Source organism: Plectropomus leopardus, chromosome 20 (assembly GCF_026936395.1).
Source record: "Plectropomus leopardus strain MGB_pleo_1.0 chromosome 20, ASM2693639v1, whole genome shotgun sequence".
Lineage (NCBI taxonomy): Eukaryota > Metazoa > Chordata > Actinopteri > Perciformes > Serranidae > Plectropomus > Plectropomus leopardus.
The window spans coordinates 14,510,963-14,531,069 of NC_142195.1; the positions used below are offsets into that span (position 1 = coordinate 14,510,963).

Below are 20,107 nucleotides of genomic sequence, written 5' to 3' on the forward strand. Positions count from 1 at the left end.
TGTCTGAGCTGCTTCCTTATACACAAACTCTTGTGAAATCATTTTAGAGTTTATTCTACAGTATTTACATTGTGTTCATTCTCATGAATACATTTACAAAGTGAGTGATAGAATAGTTTCACCTATTGGTAGATTTGGCTACAAAGCACAAGGAAACAAGGACAGCGACATCAGATTATTAAATAACAGGTGAAGTTTAGAATTTGTTTTTCAGTTTTTTCCATTCTTCTGAAATCTTTGCATCTTCTGTCTTTTAGGGAGAATAGGGAGGAGGCAGCGGCCCAGACGAAATCTTTTCATAGGCTGGAGGAGCATTAGGAATCTGAAAAAGAAAGGAACAAATCAATGAAAACACTTGACATTTAGAGAATAATTCCTACACTGTGACAGGGTCATACATTTTCACTTAAACTCTTAGTTTTGCATAGTACTGAATGTTCTAACCAATATTGCTTCTTTAAAGGCTATATTATTCCACCAAAAATGTACACACATTGAATTTAGCATCATTTCTAGAAACTTGAAGCACTCTCAACTTTAAACAATCTTAGTCATTGTATAAATGGACTCAACAGTGACTGCTTCATTATAAAAGGATGGGAATTGTTAAAAGACACTATGCCTCAGCAACTTCATCTGACATGTGATGGTGCTGATCTTTTCCGGCACACATGGATACACAAACCTCCCTTTGGAATGAAACATTTTTAATGCTCACCCCTAGTCTGGTGACACAATAATCTCCCCTTCAGGCATGTATTGCATCACCTTCACGTGCTCTACACACTACTCAGAGCCATAAGGCTTTGTACCAGAAAAGTACCCTCTGTCGAAGATTGTACAGAGTTTAACTGTGCCCACTAGTTACTTTGTGATGTATCATAAATGCTAGATATAATTTTAATAGGCAGAAAAAGACATTGTATGTGTCCAGTTGTTGACTGTGTTGTCGTCAATGTTTTTCCTAAAAATAGTTGACTTAGGGGCAGGGAGATACACTAAAGAGCCAGTAAGGTTAGTCATGGGGTAACCTCCTGTCCCTCACCGCAGATCGGAAGCTGCCGAAGTCAGTGAGAGCCATCTTGTTATCTGCGGAAGGTCCTGCTTCTGAGTACTGGCCTCCTGTGAGACCTGGTGACCCCGATCTCGGGCTCTGCAGGTGAGAGAAAGATGGGTGAGTTGATGGAAAACAGCATGAAATGAGAATACAGTGATATGTTGGAAGAAAATAGAGTAATGAAGGATGAAAATGTTCAGCAGCTGTGGATTCTCCATGCCATTAGGAGCACCACGATGAGGCAGAGGAACATGCCTTCTTTCACAGATTGTTTTTCTCATGTACTACTGTGTGGATATATTGAAAGTTTGAGCAAATATGACAGAAAAATATTTTTACAAAAGTTACCAACAGCAGCTTAAAGACAGCATTTTTTTTTTTTATTTTAACACAGATATGTCAGATGGATTTAGCCATCAAATGCAAATGGAAATTGCTTTGTAGTGTGTATGGAATTTTGTAAAAACTTTAAATAACTGCATTAATTAGTTATAATAGCACAGATAAATCTTCAGTGGGCATATTAAAATGTTACGGCTAATACTTCACTGAAGTAAGTATGATTGCCTCACCCTGATTATTCTGTAGCCACTCCTCTTCTTGAAGTACCAGCAGCCTGCGATGAGGAGAGCTGCCAGGATCACCACCAGCAGAACTATACCCACTGCCCTGTCGCACACAACAAATGTTTTTAGTTAGTTAATCTTTTACTCTGGCATATCAGTTGTACAGTTATCACACAGTATAATTATATAGTAAGATTTATATAAAGAAGACCAGAATACCTAAGGCTCTATGGTGCAAAAGAATTTCAAAATAATAAAGACAACATACTCTTCAGCTCTGACGTATCCTCGTCTGCCGCTGGCAAAATAAATGTTGAAGTCTCCCCGAGGCATCCCGTATGTACGATTACACGGCATCAAGCTGAAAGTCAACAGAAAAAGCCTATGTATAAACTGACCAAGTACATTGTAGTAACACAATATAGTTTTAAAAACCATCATTTCTTTCAGTGCATCAAATTCTCTTCCCTTTCACATAAAGTACATAAAGTTAAAAAATGTAAACACAAAAACAAGACTATCATGCCGGCTGTCAAACCAGTCTGCTGTATGACTGAATTAAATATGCCTTTGTCAAGAACAACATTATCACCACAGCATGATGTATGAATATGAATATCAGTGACAAAATGCAGAACACAGTCAGTCTAAACACACTTAACCACTATGAAGTTGCTGTTAATTTGATTTGTTGCCATTTAGAATATAATAATTTCTCTTTTGTTAGTTTGATTTCATTGTGATAAAAGAAACGGAAAGCTAAAATATTGCATTTTTTGGTATGTAAAAGCCTCAAGCATTTTTACATGGATTATCTCTGACTGATTTCTCCTCCCTGCCGCTTTTTTGTGTGTTGCACTTTGTTCAGATAGCCCAATATTGATGCTGAGCTATCCACTAACAAACTTTTAAGTCACTGGCTTTTGAGTCACAGAATACAATAGTTTCCGGATAGTTATTTCCAACATTTGAACATTTAAAGCTCAATTGAATATGTTTATCAAAAGAATATTGTGTTGATTACTTCATGGATCACTGCTCTCACTACTCAAAGCATAATTTGTGTTCTGTTGCATTTTCAACCACACTCCATCTCACCTGCATTGTCTGATGCTCTTTTGCCCAATAATCTTATAACTAGCTGAAGAATATGTGAATGTGTAGCCTAGCTGTATTCATTAACGAAAATGCATAACTATATTTAATGTTTTGGTCAAACTTAAATTTAATTTGCATAAAAAATAGGTAGGGGTAGTGTGGTTTCACAGGTTGTATTAAAAACTGTAAACCAGTCCAATATAATCTGATCCATTTTACAAAGTGGATCTGCTCTTGTTTGGTGACAACATCACCTGTTGTTGTAGCAGGAGATGTATCCATTGATGCCATGCAGTGTCTTCTGCAGCATCAAATCTGTTAATCTTGTCTGGATAGGTTATAAGAAGCTATTTGGACTTCAACTGACAATAACATTCATTAATAGTAACTCTTTGCACAATACAAACTATTCTACAGTATGCCTATGATATAATATGCAAGAAAAAAAACAAACAGACCATCATCTTACCAAATTGGATAATTCGATTACAGAGTGCAGCTCCTCTGGTGGGGATGCCTTCTCAAAAAGACCTGTTCCTCTCTCCTCTGAATGACTTTCCTCCTGAAATATCTCTCCTCGGTATGCCGGAGAGCAGACAGGGGCAGAAAACCCTCATGACCGTCACGGGTTAGAGGCTCATGGTTAAACCCATTGAAGCAGAGTAATTACCGTGAAACCCCGCGGTCTTGAACGCAACGTTATTATCCACTCGTGAAACTACAAACGTCAGCTGCTGGCTTTTCACATGAACGTGTGTGTGTGTGTGTGTGTGTGTGTGTGTGGTATTGTTATTCGCAAATATCATAATCCAACAGCTATAAGAAATTTATAGGTTGAGTAACCTTAAATTTACTCCATAATTCAGTACCACAGCATGGCAACAAGTTTCTTATCAAATACTGTACTTTTAACCTCTTGAAATCTGGATGATATCAGTTTTATTGTACAGCAGTTTAATCGCCCTTCACAGGCTGTTTAACCCTTTGAAACCTGAGCAAATTTATGGGGAAAAGGCATAGAACAACAGGGCAAGAAATGTTCCACAAATTGCAAGAAATTACTAAAACTGTTAACAAAATTAACTTGAAATTTGTTTTTAAAAGAGCGGAGGGTTATTAGAAAATAATTTTTAAATAAATATTTATAATCATAGAATTATTTTAGATGGGGAAATGGGGAAAATACATTTTTGGTGTTTTGTTTTTTGCTAATTTTTGTGCCACATCTTGTTAAGTTGCTTGTTGCCTTCTTTCCGTGTTTTTGAAAGAAATCAAACCACTTTTCTCAGGTTTTAAAGTATTAAAAAAGCAATACTTGATGTATTCTCTTCTGGAGGACTGACAGAGGATGTACAAACTTAAGGGTAGACTTTTAAAACAACAGTGAAACACAACACTTAGCAATAGATCACTTTGCCTTTCTAAAATAATTAGATGTCCATGTAATCTCTGTGGAAAGGGTTACTTACAATTGTCATTTAATATTATTTATTTTTAAAAAACTGTGCAATACAAGATCTGTTGTGTGATGAAAAATGAATGTGTCACAGTCTGGGTGCCTGCTTTTCTTGCTTACTTTATTCAGACTAGAAGAGAGGGAAACACTGCTTTAGTCTGCAGAAATATACATTTTTTTCTCCACAAGAGGGAGACCAAAATCTGTTTATGAAATTGAGTCACTATTGATTTGTCTCAAACTGTCTGCTTCATCCCAGCAGGCCCACATATTGGACTATTAGATACCATGAATTAGTAAATATTTTCAAAGGGCTCATGTGTACTATACCATAAATTCCTTAATAGTTTGAAATATGTGAGAAAGTGGAAGAAGTCAGCTCATTGTTCTTGTGCTTGTTGTGATGACACGTCTACAAACATCACTTCTCAGTTGAATAGAAAAGACAAATTTAAAAAAGCAAATGACATCTGATCAGGGAAATATATATATATATAATTTAGGCTAAGTTTTGAGAAGAAAATATAGGCCATAGAGGAAATTCTGATAGTGAGGCGAGTCATTTTGGGAGGTTGTTAAAATCAACCTTTTTGTCCACCTGCCACAATCTACAAATCCCTCAACCCCTCAGATATTTTTTTTGGTTTGTTTTTTTTTTTCGGCTGGTAAGTGGAGCAAATCTAGCATCCAATATTTTACCAGCATATGGCTGGTGGGTGGTGCGAATTTACAACCCTGGTTGTGACACTCAGAAACATATATCCACTGATTTACAGATATCTCTTTCCCAATGTAAGTCAATTGAAAAAGGTGTTTTTGGGTCGCAGGGCATCACGTAACAATGTAATTACACTGTTTAGCCACTTCTAAAATTGGTTTTGGAGGCACCCAGTAGCTCACCTGGTAGAGCAGGTACCCCATGTAGGCTACAAAGGCTACATCCCAAAGGCTAAGTGGCTGCCGGTTTAACTCCTTTGCTGCATGTCATCCTTTTTCTCCTCCTGTCATGCTTAAGCTGTCCTATCAATAAACGCAAAAAAAAAATCTTAAAAAAAAAGAAAAGAAAATCGGCTTCCAACCCCAGCGCACTTGTTTTTAGCCTGGTTTAGGCAAGAGTTAAGGAGGCTAAAGTTGTGACATCACAATTTTGGAGAAATCCTGACAGCTTGTTTAAAGGCACAGTTTCTGATTCTGGGCTGCGTGCATTTCTTTGAGCTTTTTGATACTTTCACAATATTTATATAACACCTATACCTAGTTTATATTTAATAATACATGGAAATCTGACTTTTAAAAAAATGGGACCTTTAAACCAATACAGGCCTATGGTGAATAATCTCGTTTATTTATTTCCATGTGTAATCTTATGTCTGAAAAAAATAATGAACCACAGTAATAACACATTAGGATACCAGGAGGTCCTTGCTGAGAGTTATTAAACGTTAATAAGCTTGGCTCCTCGCCGGTTGAGGGAGTTATCCCCTTTACCGATTCTTCCGGTCGGCATTTTGAAAGAGAGAAAGAGAGAGGGAGAGAGGGAGAGAGGTGGGGGGTAGACAATGTGGATCCCCCTTTTTCTCTGTTCCTTGATTGTTTTCATCCTTGAAAATTAATCTATACTGTGATAAAAATCGTCGCCTGATAGGGTTGTTTTGAGGGGATGCTCTCCCCCCTCCCAGCAGATATGTTCGCCGTGAGAAAGAAGAAAACCCCCCGGTCCTCCCGACGAGGACTGCCGTTGTGTTAGCCGCTCTACTCGAACGAGCTGTTTGAACGGTGGGACGGAGAGGGAGCTAGAGACTCTTCTCCAGCTCCAGCTGCCATCCTACTCCTGCTCCTCCTGCTCCTGCTCCTCCCCCTCCTCCTCCTCCTCCTCCTCCACCTCCTCCTCCACCAGAACCACTTCTCTTTCTCATCACATCCAGAGGTAAATAAGCCGGATTCAACAATAACAACCTCAATTTAGACAAATTGTTTACCTTCCTGGGTGTTTCCGGTGTGTCAGACAAATCGGGCAGCCGTTGGGAACCGATAACTGGATCAGCCAAGGGGGTAATTCTGATTTGTGATGGGGTCTTTGCTTTGTACCCCCGCCTCCCTGGCGTCGGGTCGGGGTTACGCTTCCTAAGGCAAGTCCGAGGTCCTCTTTGTGAGCTAGAGATGCGTCGATGAAGGCCATAGTAAGTGCGAGGTGAAAATCTAAACCCATACACGACCTGTGCGGAAAAAAGAGCGACACAGAGCAGGCTAACCGGGCTAGATGCACTCCCGGTGATGCTAGCTTAGGCAACTTATACCTTGCCAGTTAGCATACGTTAGCTAACTACATCTCCAGTTGTTGCTAGCCGGCTAACCCCGAGTTGATTTTAGTCACTTTTACAGACGTTGCTATGCTGCTAATCCCCTTAGCAAGTGTCAACAGCGTCAAAATAATAATAAATAAGTAATAATACAGTCACATCCTGGTGTTAAGATAAGCTAATGTCGCTGTTATGTGTCTGGACAGCCCCGGAAACCTTAACTGACTCTGTAACAAAAGAAAAAAAGATGAGATAAAGCTAACTACAATGTTTTCTGTATTCCCTTTTTGTAAGTAGGTGTTAGCTACGACAATGAATATAAAAAGCTCAGACAGACTGACGTTTGAGGGTAGAGACAGAGAAACAGGCAGAAATGCTGTAACTTTTTGTCACCTATCAGATAGCTAACGTTAGCTAGATTTGTCACCACTCGAGTACTTATAATGCACGACATACTGCATTTGTATAAGAGCTAACGTCAATATTGTCGATTGTATGTCTCTGCAGCAATTGCATGTTTTACCCGAGGAGGTTAATATATACAGGTAAAAAATGAAGGCACACTGAAGCTGTGTAAACTAACCAGGGGACCAGATGGTTTGGCCACCAGAAGCTGCTACAAATCAATAATTTGTAAAGGCATGCCCAGGCTCGCTATAAGGCCGGTATAAACTGTCTACGTCAGAGGTGCAGTTATGTTGGCAGTGTAATAATGCACACTCATGAGCTGACACATTTTAAAACCCCCTTTCTAGAACAAGCACACTGCAGTTATGTGGAAAAGATTGAGCTTTTTCTTAATGCTTGTGGTCATAATATGGGCAGTGCTGCATGTAATGACATCCATACCTTGCTTACAGTGAATGTTCTGTAAAAGTGCCACTTCATTTGTCTCTGTAGCATTTTGGAGATGTGAGGAGTACGAAGAGATTGGTGATACTGAGCAGCCTGTGCATTGACACGACCTCTTGACCTCATCTTCAGCATGAATGGTGATATGCCTCATGTTCCCATCACTACTCTTGCTGGAATTGCTAGCCTGACAGACTGTAAGTGCAACATCATCTCTCTTTATCTCAAATGCCTTTCACACAGCCTAAACACTAACATTTAAATACAGAGGTGGCAACGCTAAGAAATTCTTGACTGTAGTGTTCAAGTGCCCCAGTATAACGTGTAGTTATACTAGACATTAAATGCTGGTAGTTGTGATGCTCCTCACTACTGGTGATTTCAGGGCAGACAGAAGTGAAGTGCCGTATGTTCCCGAATATCAAAAGTTATAGTCTCACAAACTCCCGAAGTATAGATAAAAGAGACATTAATAACTGTTAAAACAATGGAGCAATATACATTTCATTAGATGCATTAGATTGAAAAAATGTCATGTCTTTGCTCTGTTATTATCATATTTTTAAGCCCTTTGATAAAAAGACAGCATGCTTATTATGTTATTACAGCATTTGATCTTTAATTATAAAAGAGTTTGGCATGTACTGTGAGACCTTTAAAATGTTTATGATTAGAAATGTTGTAAACAAACACCAAATGAAATCCAATAAATGTTTACCCTCCAAAATACAATTGAAATACATGAAGTTTAAGTTGATATATACAAAATATACAATTTCTAAAAAAAAAAGTAAATTGTACCATTGACATTTACCATTACTACCATAGAGTGAAGGGAAGTTGCAGGTTTTCAACTTTTAAATCCATACATAATCAAATATTTTCACTTAATAATGTTTTTTAAAAGCAGTTTGCTTTCACATCTTTTCCTATTCTCTTCTTTTTATTTTTCCACCAAACCTAACTTGTCTGTCCATCATCCTTTTAGTGTTGAACCAGCTGCCCTTGCCTTCTCCTCTCCCTGCCACCACTGCTAAGAGTCTGCTCTACAATGGAAGGATCTCCGAAGAGGTCAGCAGCCTGCTGGTGTGTCGGGATGAGAATCTGGTGACTCAGCTGGCGCATAGCCTTAACCAGGTCTCCACTGAACACATGTGAGTACCAGTTGCTTATCTTTCCCAACATCTTTCGAGAATTAAAATTTAAGAGAGTAAAGCTTGCTAGTAGCTGCTGCTGCAGGTTTGTAAATATTTGCTGACTCCAAAATTAGATTTGAATTGGCTAGGAAATTTTTGCTAAGTCAACTTCGTTGTCAGCAGTCTTAGTAGAAATGTTTTACAAAGTGTTATTTCACTTTTGACTTAACAGTGATGTCAGATGTTTATATTTTAGTTTCAGTAATCACATTTCAGTCACTGCTTCATGAGATAGGTCAGCTCATGTTTTGGTTTGTCAGAATCGTGAAAGGTTTGTCTAAACTGTTCCGAAAATGGTAATTGAGACTGGAAGGAATCACAATGCATTAGTCAACACTACATTTAGGCCCAGTAGGCAGCTACTGCCTGCTATATAACTGTGGGATATTCTTTTGTTTGCTTTTTAGAGAGCTGAAGGACAACTTGGGGAACGATGAACCCGAGGGTGACATGCCAATGCTTCTCCAAACTTTGCTGTCCAGGAACCCCAAAATCTTCAGGGACAAAAGTATGTCAACCCAGTGTAAGGTTTGGGGAAGTAAGGAGGAGGGATGGAGCTGTTGATTTTGCAGTTGAGCTCAGTGCATGCCCTGTCTCTGGCTGTGCACTTGGTTTTCACTGTAACCAGTTATTCACCTGAGCATTTCTTTGGTCAAAGGCACTACTTTGCCTAGTTTAAATACACTGGTGGATCCAAAACTCGTGGCAGAACCTTTACAGGAGGAAAAACCCAAATTGAAACTTGCATTGAATACACCTTTTTCACAGCAGACCTTTTGACCTGCAAACAGAGGTGTAACTAATACCATTATAATCCTTGTGTTGATTGCAGTAATTACTGGAACTCAGCCTTCATTGCTGTTATTAGTTCCACCTGCATTTTTATGCCATAAATCAGAGGAAATGTTTTGGCTTTTCAATGGGGCATGACAAAAGAAAGAAGTTCCATCTAAAACTGTTCACAATGCAATGTGTGGATTATTCAGTGTAACCAGGACATTGTTTCTGGAAAACATACTGGTCTTGTATTTTTTTATATTGTGTTTTGGGGCATTTTATGCATTTATTGGACAACATAAGAAGAGAAATGAGAAGAAATGAGGGAAGAGAGGTTGCAACAAATGTCTCTAGCTGGACTAACCTGAGGACGTTGTGGTTCAGTGTTGAAATTTTAAGCTTAACTCCTAAGATACAGCGATGCCTCGCTGTTGATTGTCTTCTTCCAATGCAGTTTGTACCAAAAGGATATTCCATTTACCTCCATTGATTTAGAAAGGAGGAAAAAATCTTAGCCATTTGTCTGAATCAACTTTTAAAACATGTGTCCTAACTGAACACAGAGATTAAACCTGCTATTAATCTCTTTGTCTCTTTGAAAATCTCCATGAGTGGAGATGAAGCTTCTTGTACAGTTACTCCTCTTGTGGTAAACACAGCTTATTAGATAACATTGTTTAAATTAGGAATTTAAAATAATGGCCTCTTTTTTGATAAATATAGCACATGTAACACAATACTTAGTTAAAATTATATTTTACCAGGAAACTCAATTACAGCACTCAAATGCTTAGCTTTGTTTGTTATGTCACCGTAAATGATGTCACTAATTGCCATAAACAGCTGCATATTTGTCTTTTAAGCTTTGTTCAGAAAAACCTCGTTTTATGAGCAGCTGCCCTAGTCTGCATTTACAGGTTATTATAAGTATATAGTTTGCATACACACTTTCATATTGACTGATTAGGTTTGCCAAAGAGAAAAAAACTGCTTTGCCACAGTGTGTATTATACATTACCACATTATGACCTAGATATACTAGCAACTATGAGTTAACATCAGGAATGTTACAAAATATAAACTATAAGCATTTGGGGTAGTTACTGCACAGCCTGCCCATAATATATCTAAAAAAATGCTTATTGAAGTGCAGAGTGAAACTTAAGCCCTTATTGTTATTTGTGGCATTTTGGCCAGCAGTAGGGATTTAGTGCATCTCATCCAGTGAAATGTTGCCCAAAAGATGTTCTCAATGTGTACTTTTCACCTGACAGGATGTGCATAGCCTTGCACTTTGGTAAACCCACCATTTTCCTGCAGCCATAACCTCCTTCTTCATCACCCTGAACTCCAAATAGTGTTTGTGGTGATACATTTTATTTTCAGAATGATTAAGAAGTGTACTAGATGAAGCTTGAAATACAGAAACAGTAGTTTGGGCATTGTGAAGTACCTCACTATATCATACAAAAAAAGGTACATAATTGGCACTATTATCCTAACACCACACACCATTGTATTTTGAATTATATATATATATATATATATATATATATATATATATATATATATATATATATATATATATATATTAAAAGAATACTTAAAAATGAGCGTTTGAATATCAGTTATGCTCCGTATGTTACCTTAAATCGGTGAAGAAAACTGCTTTTCTCAAAGGCCTCCTCGGTGAACAGAAAATCCAAAAAACATGAACATTCTTCTTGAATTAAAGTAATGGGGGACCAGGTTTAATGACAGCCAAACTATGTCAAAAAATCTCTTTATAATCTCCTGTACAACTATTACAGTATAACCCAAGTCTAGTTTACCTAGTCATATGCTCAGTACTTCCCAAACACATGCATTTTAGTTAAAATATATAACATTTCTCCCTACAAGTAGCAGGCCCTGGGCACAACTGGACACATATGTGCATGTAAGCATCATGAGCACAGTTCAAACGCAAAAGCGTGCCTGGACATGCCACTCAGCTGTGCAGGAGACTGTTTGTACTGATGTGTTTTAAATGGTAATTCTTTAAGAAAAAAATGCAAGCGTTTGTGAAGTTCTGTGAGGTTTTTAAGTGGATGTTTTGATATACTATACTTCCTGTAGTTAATTGCAGTCCAAGAGTACTGAAGTTCATGAAGAATGTTTGCCTTTTTTGGATTTTCTGTTCGCACTCAAGGCGTGTGAGTAAAAACAGATTTCAAGTATTCAAGGTAACAAATGGTGAGTTATTGATATACAAATGGTTATTTCTCAGGTGAAGTATTTCTTTAAAGTGTATTTATGTGACTGAAAATTTGAGTACTTTTTACAAATATATACCAGTGTTAGATGATCTAAGCCATTAGAGTAGCCATGCAACATTTTCTTTCTTTTGAGCTTTTAATATTTTGATTTTGTCTTTGTTGTTATTCTTCTTGATTTAAACATATATTATTGTAGCTTATTATTAGTACTCAGTATGGGTATTGAGCAGATGATGTTTGCTTAAGACTGTTGACACACTGGCAATGTTATTCTGTTACACATTTTAATATTTTTTTTTAGCCTGAGCGTCCTTATTTCAAAAAGTGTACATGTTACCAGATCTGTAATCCTATATCAGAAAGTTTCCATTGCTGAGTTTTGTTTTGCAGTTTTGTTGCTCTGGAATTGTGTATGTTCAGCTTCTTGTTTGTATGACCTTAATAACAGGTTTTTTTTTTATCTTTACACCCTAGGTGTAATGCAGCAGCCAATGATGCAACAGTATAAGATGTCTCAGAATCAGGTGCATGGGAGCCCAGGATCAAACTATCAGCAAACCACTGTCCCTCAGAGCTCCCCTGGGTAAGGCAGTGCCAGCATACAGTCGGATGATGAAAACGTTTCTGTATTTCTACTAAGACCTCTTCTTCCTCCTGCACAGATGCTTTACATCCCCACAGTCTGGTTCAGGCGCTCGGTTCGTACCCCAGCAGAACAGCCCTATACCCAGTCCCTATACCCCTCAGAGTCCTGCAGACTACATGCAGTACAATCCACCCAGTTATTCTCAACACCAACAAACACAGCAAGGTGAGTACAAATGTAAGAAAAGTATGTCATTATCTGCCTACAGCGCATCTGTGAGGAACAGCAAATGTTTGATAAAAAAACAAATAAGAGTTGTTGCTGACAGTTTTTCGTGAGACAAATAATGTGTAGGGCATTTTTGTCTGTATTTTCCTGCAGCAAATGCATGTCCGTGTTTGAGCAGGTTCAAATATCACAGCAAAAAATTGAAGGTGTGCATGTATAGAGGGAAAAACGACCAGGGGACAAGATGCTTTGGACACCAGAAACTGCTGTAGATCAATAACTTGTAAAGGCATGCCCAGGCTTGCTAAAAAGCAGGTAAAATCTTTTGATGTCAGAGTAGCAGGTGTGTTGGCAGTGTGTCCACTTTGGGTAATAATCTTTTTTCTGTCTTTATTTTGACACTTAGATTTGATTTTGTCCTTTTTTCCAATAATACAAAAGACAAGGAACATTGCCAGGCATTATGACAGTCATCATATCCAGATAACAGACATACCATATTATGGTTTGTAAGCAAGAGGTTTATGACAGCACTTAATAAATTACATATTGTTTGCCATAATTATCAAAACAGAGTTCCTCACTGCTCAAAATGTAATTTGATGGGTGGAGCAAACCAGCAGACATTCCTTATTCCAACAAATATGTTATCCATTTTTTCCATCTTGCAATGTATAGGTCCTTTTTCGGTCTTAGTATGAAAGCCAGTCTCTCCATCTCATGTAATAATAATCTTGATTACTTAATATAATAATCAAGCATTCTGCCATAAACAAGACAATTGCTTGGTGCCATTTTAACTTACCTGGCCGCAAGCAAATTGCTTAACTAGTCCTTGAACATCGTTAAGTTTTGTACACACTTCTGTGGTGAGGAATAAGTTGGCAAGGTGCCACTTTCTTACTATAAGAGGACCTGTACCTTGGCAGTAAAGCACTGTCGGCTTGTCAACAACATGAGTCGATACAGTATCTACTGTCACAGCAGATGCTGGGACATAAGATAAGAAGAATGCAGACAGTAATAAACTACATGCTCTTGAATTTGGGTACCTTTAATGAAACTAAAAATATAAGATTATGGTCCAACAGCGGTCCCCTGGACTTGCATGCCATGCTGATCTGCTGCCTTTGCCAGGATTGGTGGTGCACAAGTTTTTCAATAATTAAAGCATGCATGTATTAAGAAAACTTGGATACAGCCACGGAGGTGGAGTTCTGTTCATTCTTTTGAAAGTTGCTCAGTGGCGCATGAAGCAAAAAAAAAAAGCACAATTTCCACAGTAGGATAGTACGGGGATCTTCCACAAAACTGGGCCCATTGAGCATGCGCACTGTGCCCGATTAGGTCCTGCTAGCTTGAATAGTGATTAAAAAAATGTATTCTTTTGGACTTTCCAAATGTTATTGGACTGAATGGATTAAATCTTTATGGTGAAATGAGTTATTAAGCAGAGGTTTTTAAGCTCAAAGAATGCATCCACTGATTGACAGATGTCTCTTTCCCCATGTGAGTCGGTGGAAAAAGTCTTTCTCGGCCCCATAGCATTATGTGACAGTGTAATTCCACTTTTGGCCACTAAGTAAAATTTACTTCAAAGCCTGGCAGTCTTCCTGGGGGCCTGAAGTAAAGTCATGTGATGCCACTGTTTTTATGATTTCAACATGCATTTGTTGTTCACAATAAAGCATTTTCAGGGAAATAATAGTGTGTCCCCTGGATGTGTTGATAGTGACTTAACTGCACTCTTTCAGATTTTATGTGTCAGTGACGCAGGAAGCGTACTTAGCAACATAATTACAGCTGTCTGTAACGCTTGAAAAGAAGGTTTCTATCTCTCAGGGAGACGTGAGGCATTGCACTTCACAAATAATTTAACTGGATATTTTATTTTGCTCTTTTTTAGTCAGGAATATTCATGATGACAAGGTCTCTGGTCACCTATCAAGTACTACATCCAATCACAATGCGAGACTAGGCTCAGATGAAGACTACATGGACATGGCTCACAGGCTGGGAAATGAGGTAATGCAGACAATCACGATATCCTGATCTGGACCTCAGCAGATGGCGACTGTTGTAAGTGATGACAAATGTCTCGTGTTCCAGCAGGAGGACGACCCCTCCATGAGGGCTGCCACGTTTCCAGTTAAATCTCCACAGTCTGTGTGTTCCCCTGCTGGGAGTGAAGAGACTGCAAAAAGTATGCTGCCTTAGCAACAACATTCTTCTTTTTTTGGATCACAAATAATGCACCATTATACAGTTCATTCTTTGCCAAGGTTGTATTGCCTGGTGCTCACTTTTCCTCAAATTCTTTTGTGTTTACGCAGGGTCCAGACCTCCTCTTATCATGCAGTCCCCGCCACCTGATGTGCCACCAGGTGCAGCGCCTGACATGCTCCTCAATTCTGCCGATCGCAAAAAGAAGCAGAGAGAGAGGAGTAAAGAAGACAATGCACAGATGGACAAAAATGCCTCGTATGACATCGTTAGTTCGCCATCAAAAGAGTCCACCAGGCTGACTTTAAAACTGTCCCGAGTTAAGTTTTCAGACATGGATCAAGCTGGAAAACTTCCTCCCAAGTCACTTGACTTGGACCATGAAAATGATTTAATGAATAATAATAATCAGTTGTCAAGGACTGCCCAGGATTTGTCACAAAAATTAGGTGCTGAGGAGCAGGCAAACTGCCAGCAGGGTCCTCTTCGGTCAAACACCAAGGAGTCTGGAGTCATCAGTGGGGTTGTGTATGATGATGCTGAGATGGACACACTTTCAGAAATCGAGAGAATAGAACGTGAGACGGCCAGTGAGAGAGAGCGATGGTCAAAAGAAGTCCAGGATAAAGGTATTGCCCTGTGTATTCTTGCATTTTTGCCATGACTGTGATTTGTTTTTGTTCATAGAAGATCTAAGCTGCATGTTTCTCTATCGCAGATAAGCCACTGAAGAAACGGAAGCAAGACTCATATCCTCAGGAATCCGGAGCTGAGGCAAGTGATGGGCCAACTGTGCAAGGGGGCAAAGCTGACAGCAAGTTGACACCCAGGAAGACGAATGCAGCAAGTAACGGTGCCAGTCGACCTGCTCTGATGGTCAGCATTGATCTGCAGCAAGCTGGCAGGGTGATAGGACAGCCTGTAGTGGTCTTGGAAGCGCAGCAGGTTTGTGAGGACCACCTACGGCGCCTGAAGACAAAGACTGATGGAAAAGTAGATAAAGTTGTTGAAAACAGACCTGGGATCATCAAACAGCATGCCGACAACCCCAGGAAGTCCAGCTCGGATGGGCATCTTGAAACCTCCAGACAGAAGCAGGAGAGCCGGCGCGAATCCAAACGCAGACATGACAGTAAAACAGTCAGTGGGAAGGAACACTTGGATGACAGACGGTCAGACACGCCGAGGCAAAGACATGACAAGCATTCAGAGTTGCGCCACCAAGAGGAGAAGAAACACACCAGTCAGGAATCCAGCCAAACTGAAACTCCAAAAACCATGAGCAAGGCGGAGCGCAACTCCAGACACATAGAAAAGAAAGCCAGGGATAGAGATAAAGATAGAGAACGGGAAAAGGACAGAGATAGAGAAGATAGAGAACAGAATCAGGAAAAAGATAGAAATGGAGATAAAGACAAAGAAATAGATAGAGATAGGGATAAGGATAGAAATAGAGATAAAGAAAAAGATAGAGAAAGGCATAAGGACAAAGATAGAGATAAGGACAGAGGTAGAGAAAAAGATAAAGACAGAGAAAAAGACCGAGATAGGGATAAGGACAGAGACAAAGAAAAAAATAGAGTAAGGGATAAGGACCGAGATAAAGATAGGGATAGAGATAAGGACAGAGATAAAGAAAAAGATAGGGATAGAAATAAGGACAGAGATAAAGAAAAGGATAGAGATAAGGACAGAGATAAAGAAAAAGATAGAGATAAGGACAGAGATAAAGAAAGAGATAGAGATAAGGACAGAGATAAAGAAAAAGATAGAGATAGAGATAAGGAAAGAGATAAAGAAAGAGATAGAGATAAGGACAGAGAGAAAGAAAAAGATAGAGATAGAGATAAAGACAGAGATAGAGACAGGGAAAGGAAGCACAAGACGTCAAGGGAAAACTGCAACAGACACTCTCCTGACCGGCATACTAAACCTGACAGTCCTAGAGTGAGGCAAGGTGGTAGCAGAAAATCCACTGACCTGAATGGTCGACAGAGTACAGAGAATTCCAGCTTTCAAAACGCTCAAAACAAGAAAGAAGGGAAAAATGGGGACGACAGCATTAGCTGCCAAGCTGGAAATAAACAGCAGTCTTGTGAGACAAAACACGAGTTCCCATCATATCTGCTCGGCGGCAAGTCAGGAAGTCTGAAGAACTTTGTTATTCCTAAACTAAAACGGGATGGGAAAGAGAAAGATCCCCAGCTTCCAGGCAAATTGATAGAGGGCTGGAAAGAACCGCTGGTCAGGTTGGAGAGAGTGTCATTGGTAGACAACTTAAACAAAGGAGCTAAGCCTGTTGTTGTGCTCAACAGACTCGGTCTTGATGAGATAAAAAGCATCATTCATGAGAGAAGGCTTGCACAAAGCTCCAGATCCAGGAGAGGTATGATTTACTTTGTTTATTAAATATGCATGCTAAACTGTAGGGGCTGGATATGTGCAAAGTGACTGAGCCCAGTTTCTGGATTGTTTTCTTTACTTAAAACTACTGTTTCAGGAATTCAGGTCATTCAAATAAATAGCTGAGGATAAAGGAGTTGCTGATTGTATCTTTTTCTGAAGTAGAGAGGTGTAGAGTGTCCTGTGCTGAAAACTAACTCACCTCTTGTGCTTACAGAGAAGCGAAAACACTGCATGATCAGTAAGAAATCCAAGTATGTCGTGTCGGATGAAGATGGTGATTCTGATGATGGCTCTGAATATGAGTGTCAGTATTAATCCTAAAAATGTACATATTCCTACATACAAATAAGGCTAAAAAAAAATCTACCAAAAGTGCTACACTGTTCTGTTTTTTTAAATATGTTTTGTATCATAATTTTTACAGTCAGTGTATTTATTAAAACTATAATTGGTGCTTAAAATTCTAAGAACTTGATATTTATCCTTTATTTATCCTTTCTCTGTTATCGTTACAGCTGCAAAGAAAAGGTCCAAGAAAGATCACGACAAGTCTTGGAAGAACGATTCTCGCCGGGGGTCCGGTAGCCGTCACCGTGGACTGAGCCCAAGTGGTTCAGAAGAAGGCTCTCCACCACCAAGTCTGAAAGATGGTGAGTCTTTTTTGCATAGATTTGCCATTGGTCAAAGGCAAAAGAAACATTTTTAATATATACAGGCTTCCTTCGAAACGTGAAAGTGAGTTCATCTTAAAATAAAACCTTTATTGTTATCTAAATCAATCTTTCAAATGCCTTAAAAATACTAAGACATGGGAAGGGACGTCAAAATATAAAATCTCCAAATATTTGGTATGGTACTTTAAAAAAAAAAAAAAAATTACCAAATGCCTCTTTAATGAACATCACGCAGATTAGTATTGCAGAACCAACAAAACACATATTTTGCTTCCGGCCAGGATGCTCAGAGCAGAAGATCTACTGTCTGCTAGCTAGCTGTCACTGTACCTCGATGACACGGGCAAAATCAATAGAAACTGGCTGTTTAACCAAGATTTTATTTACTGGCACAAGGCAATTCATACAAGCCTCTGTGTATTTTATGCAAAATGTTTTTTTCAAACTCGTCGCAAAGGGAATCAAGCAACAGTCAACAAGTCAACAAACTACTTCTTTCCCAGTTCTTTTCAGCCCCTCTCACACAAGACAAACAAAACATTTTTTATGTTAAAATAAATGTTTGAGCAGAGTTATCCCTGAGTAATTGATGTTTTTTTTTTTTTTTTGCTTATGGTAAAATTGTTTTTAAATTTAATTTTGAGTGCCATTAAAAAGTTTTAAATCTAACTTGCCTCAAACTTAAGGAACCCTGTGATGTTATAGCTTGTTTTATTTTTGGTATTTGTCTATAAGAAGACAAAAATGATCTTGTCGCAGTAATAACTGTAGACAATTAGCAAAGACATGCTAATTGAGTCAGACAATGCAAATTGTCATTCCCTTTTCTGACGGCTGTCATTCATATTATTGCCATTTGAAACCAGTGATCAGTCAGGCCAATTCCCTGGATAGCTGGATTACTACACTCATGTCTTTTCCCATTAAATATTCAGAGCCTGAGGGTGAGTTGCTGCTGTCAGGGATTTGACTAATGTTGTTTTTTTTTTGTTCAGCTGCCAGAAAATGGAAGAAAAAGGAGAAACACAAAAACAAGATAGTGTATGATCCCAAGATGACAGCAGAGGGTATTGTTTTACCACTTTGAATTATTTTATAATATTAATGCATTTTAAAACCTGTATTTTTTAAATCAATTTATTTACATTTGTTTCTCAGAAATGATGGACTCCTCCACATTTAAGAGATTCACATCCAGTGTGGACAATATTCTTGAGAGCCTTGAGGACGTGGACCTCACTGCCACAGGTTAACATAACATGCTGCGAAGTCTCCAAAGTTTCTGACATTTGTTGAGGTGTTGAGGTTGAAAATATTCACATTATAACTTTGTGCCCTCAGACGATGATGAGATTCCTGAAGAGCTCCTGCTTGGAAAGCATCAGCTGAGCGAGCTAGGCAGTGATTCTGCTAAAATCAAAGCTATGCGAATCTTCAACAAGGTAAGAGGAGTTTGTTTGTGCACTTTCACGTGGTTGCATTCAAAATCAGGTGATATATAGCTTCTTTAAAGACCATGGATTTAGAGCTGCTTTTTTAAAGTAACCAATCATTTGTTTGATCCATAGATACCATCTGAGAAACTGGTGAAAATGTTGAATATCCTGGAGAAGAACATTCAGGACAGCGTCAAGCTTTCTACATTAATGAATCACGTAAGTTTCCAGCCAGATATTAATTTTTAACTGTGGAAGTAATGAGATTTTTTTGTTTATAATTTTCATTTTGAACATTATCTTTTTTTTTACTCATTGTTTTTAAATTTGTAGGATAATGATTCCATGGATGAGGAGCGGTTGTGGCGTGACCTTATCATGGAGCGGGTTGCTAAGTCTGCTGATGCCTGTCTGATTGCACTCAACATCATGACATCTCCACGTATGCCCAAGGCTGTTTACATAGAGGATGTGATTGAGAGGGTGTTGCAGTTCACCAAGTTCCATCTGCAAAACTCTCTGTACCCTCAGTATGACCGGTCCTACAGAGCCGATTCCCATGGAGGTCAGCACAGCTTTCATCTGTTCTGCAAAATATTGCAAAAAGGAGCTTTTTTTGTGCGTGCAAAGTTTCCATATTAGCATGCTGATTACGCTATCTTTGCACTTAATTAAAGAAAAATACCTTTATATTGTGGAGCACCATTGTTAAAAATTGTTTTCTTGCTGCTGATGTTTTACGTGGCTTACCTATATTTTATTCAACTCTTATTTTTCTTTTATCTCCCTCACCTTAGGTGGCGCGCATACTTCAAAGTCCAAGAAAGCAAAGGGTTCCACTCATAAACAAAAGGTGGTCGTCACGCTCTACAACAAAGTGTGTGATATTGTCAGCAACATGGCAGAGCTCCTGGAGATACAGCTGCTAACTGACACCACTATTCTTCAGGTCAGACTCTTAATCATTCAAATTCATTACCCTGTTTTATCTTCG

General features: G+C 38.8%; 2 protein-coding genes across 5 annotated transcripts in view; one reads left to right on the plus strand and one right to left on the minus strand.

Moving 5' to 3' along the window:
- Positions 1-38: 38 nt before the first annotated feature.
- mlana (melan-A) lies at positions 39-3,477 on the minus strand. Its single transcript, XM_088071584.1, has 5 exons — positions 3,191-3,477; positions 1,892-1,984; positions 1,630-1,726; positions 1,046-1,153; positions 39-322 (listed from the first exon to the last, which is right to left on the minus strand). Exons 2-5 carry the CDS (start codon positions 1,978-1,980, stop codon positions 254-256), a joined length of 363 nt encoding a protein of 120 aa, XP_087927710.1. The 5' UTR covers positions 1,981-1,984; positions 3,191-3,477; the 3' UTR covers positions 39-253.
- Positions 3,478-5,701: 2,224 nt separating this feature from the next.
- Positions 5,702-20,107, plus strand: part of LOC121959586 (nipped-B-like protein B) — a 28,642-nt gene continuing 14,236 nt past the window's right edge. Inside the window, exons 1-18 of one of the 4 annotated variants that reach the window (XM_042508978.2) lie at positions 5,702-6,104; positions 7,378-7,526; positions 8,318-8,483; positions 8,933-9,033; positions 12,035-12,143; positions 12,223-12,371; positions 14,281-14,399; positions 14,484-14,577; positions 14,708-15,226; positions 15,316-16,983; positions 17,218-17,307; positions 17,519-17,653; positions 18,673-18,744; positions 18,836-18,925; positions 19,019-19,119; positions 19,246-19,332; positions 19,447-19,678; positions 19,911-20,062. In XM_042508978.2, coding sequence (XP_042364912.2) covers positions 7,463-7,526; positions 8,318-8,483; positions 8,933-9,033; positions 12,035-12,143; positions 12,223-12,371; positions 14,281-14,399; positions 14,484-14,577; positions 14,708-15,226; positions 15,316-16,983; positions 17,218-17,307; positions 17,519-17,653; positions 18,673-18,744; positions 18,836-18,925; positions 19,019-19,119; positions 19,246-19,332; positions 19,447-19,678; positions 19,911-20,062 — 3,948 coding nt within the window. In that variant the 5' untranslated portion in view covers positions 5,702-6,104; positions 7,378-7,462. The other 3 variants (XM_088071582.1, XM_042508982.2, XM_042508979.2) reach the window with 3 other exon arrangements.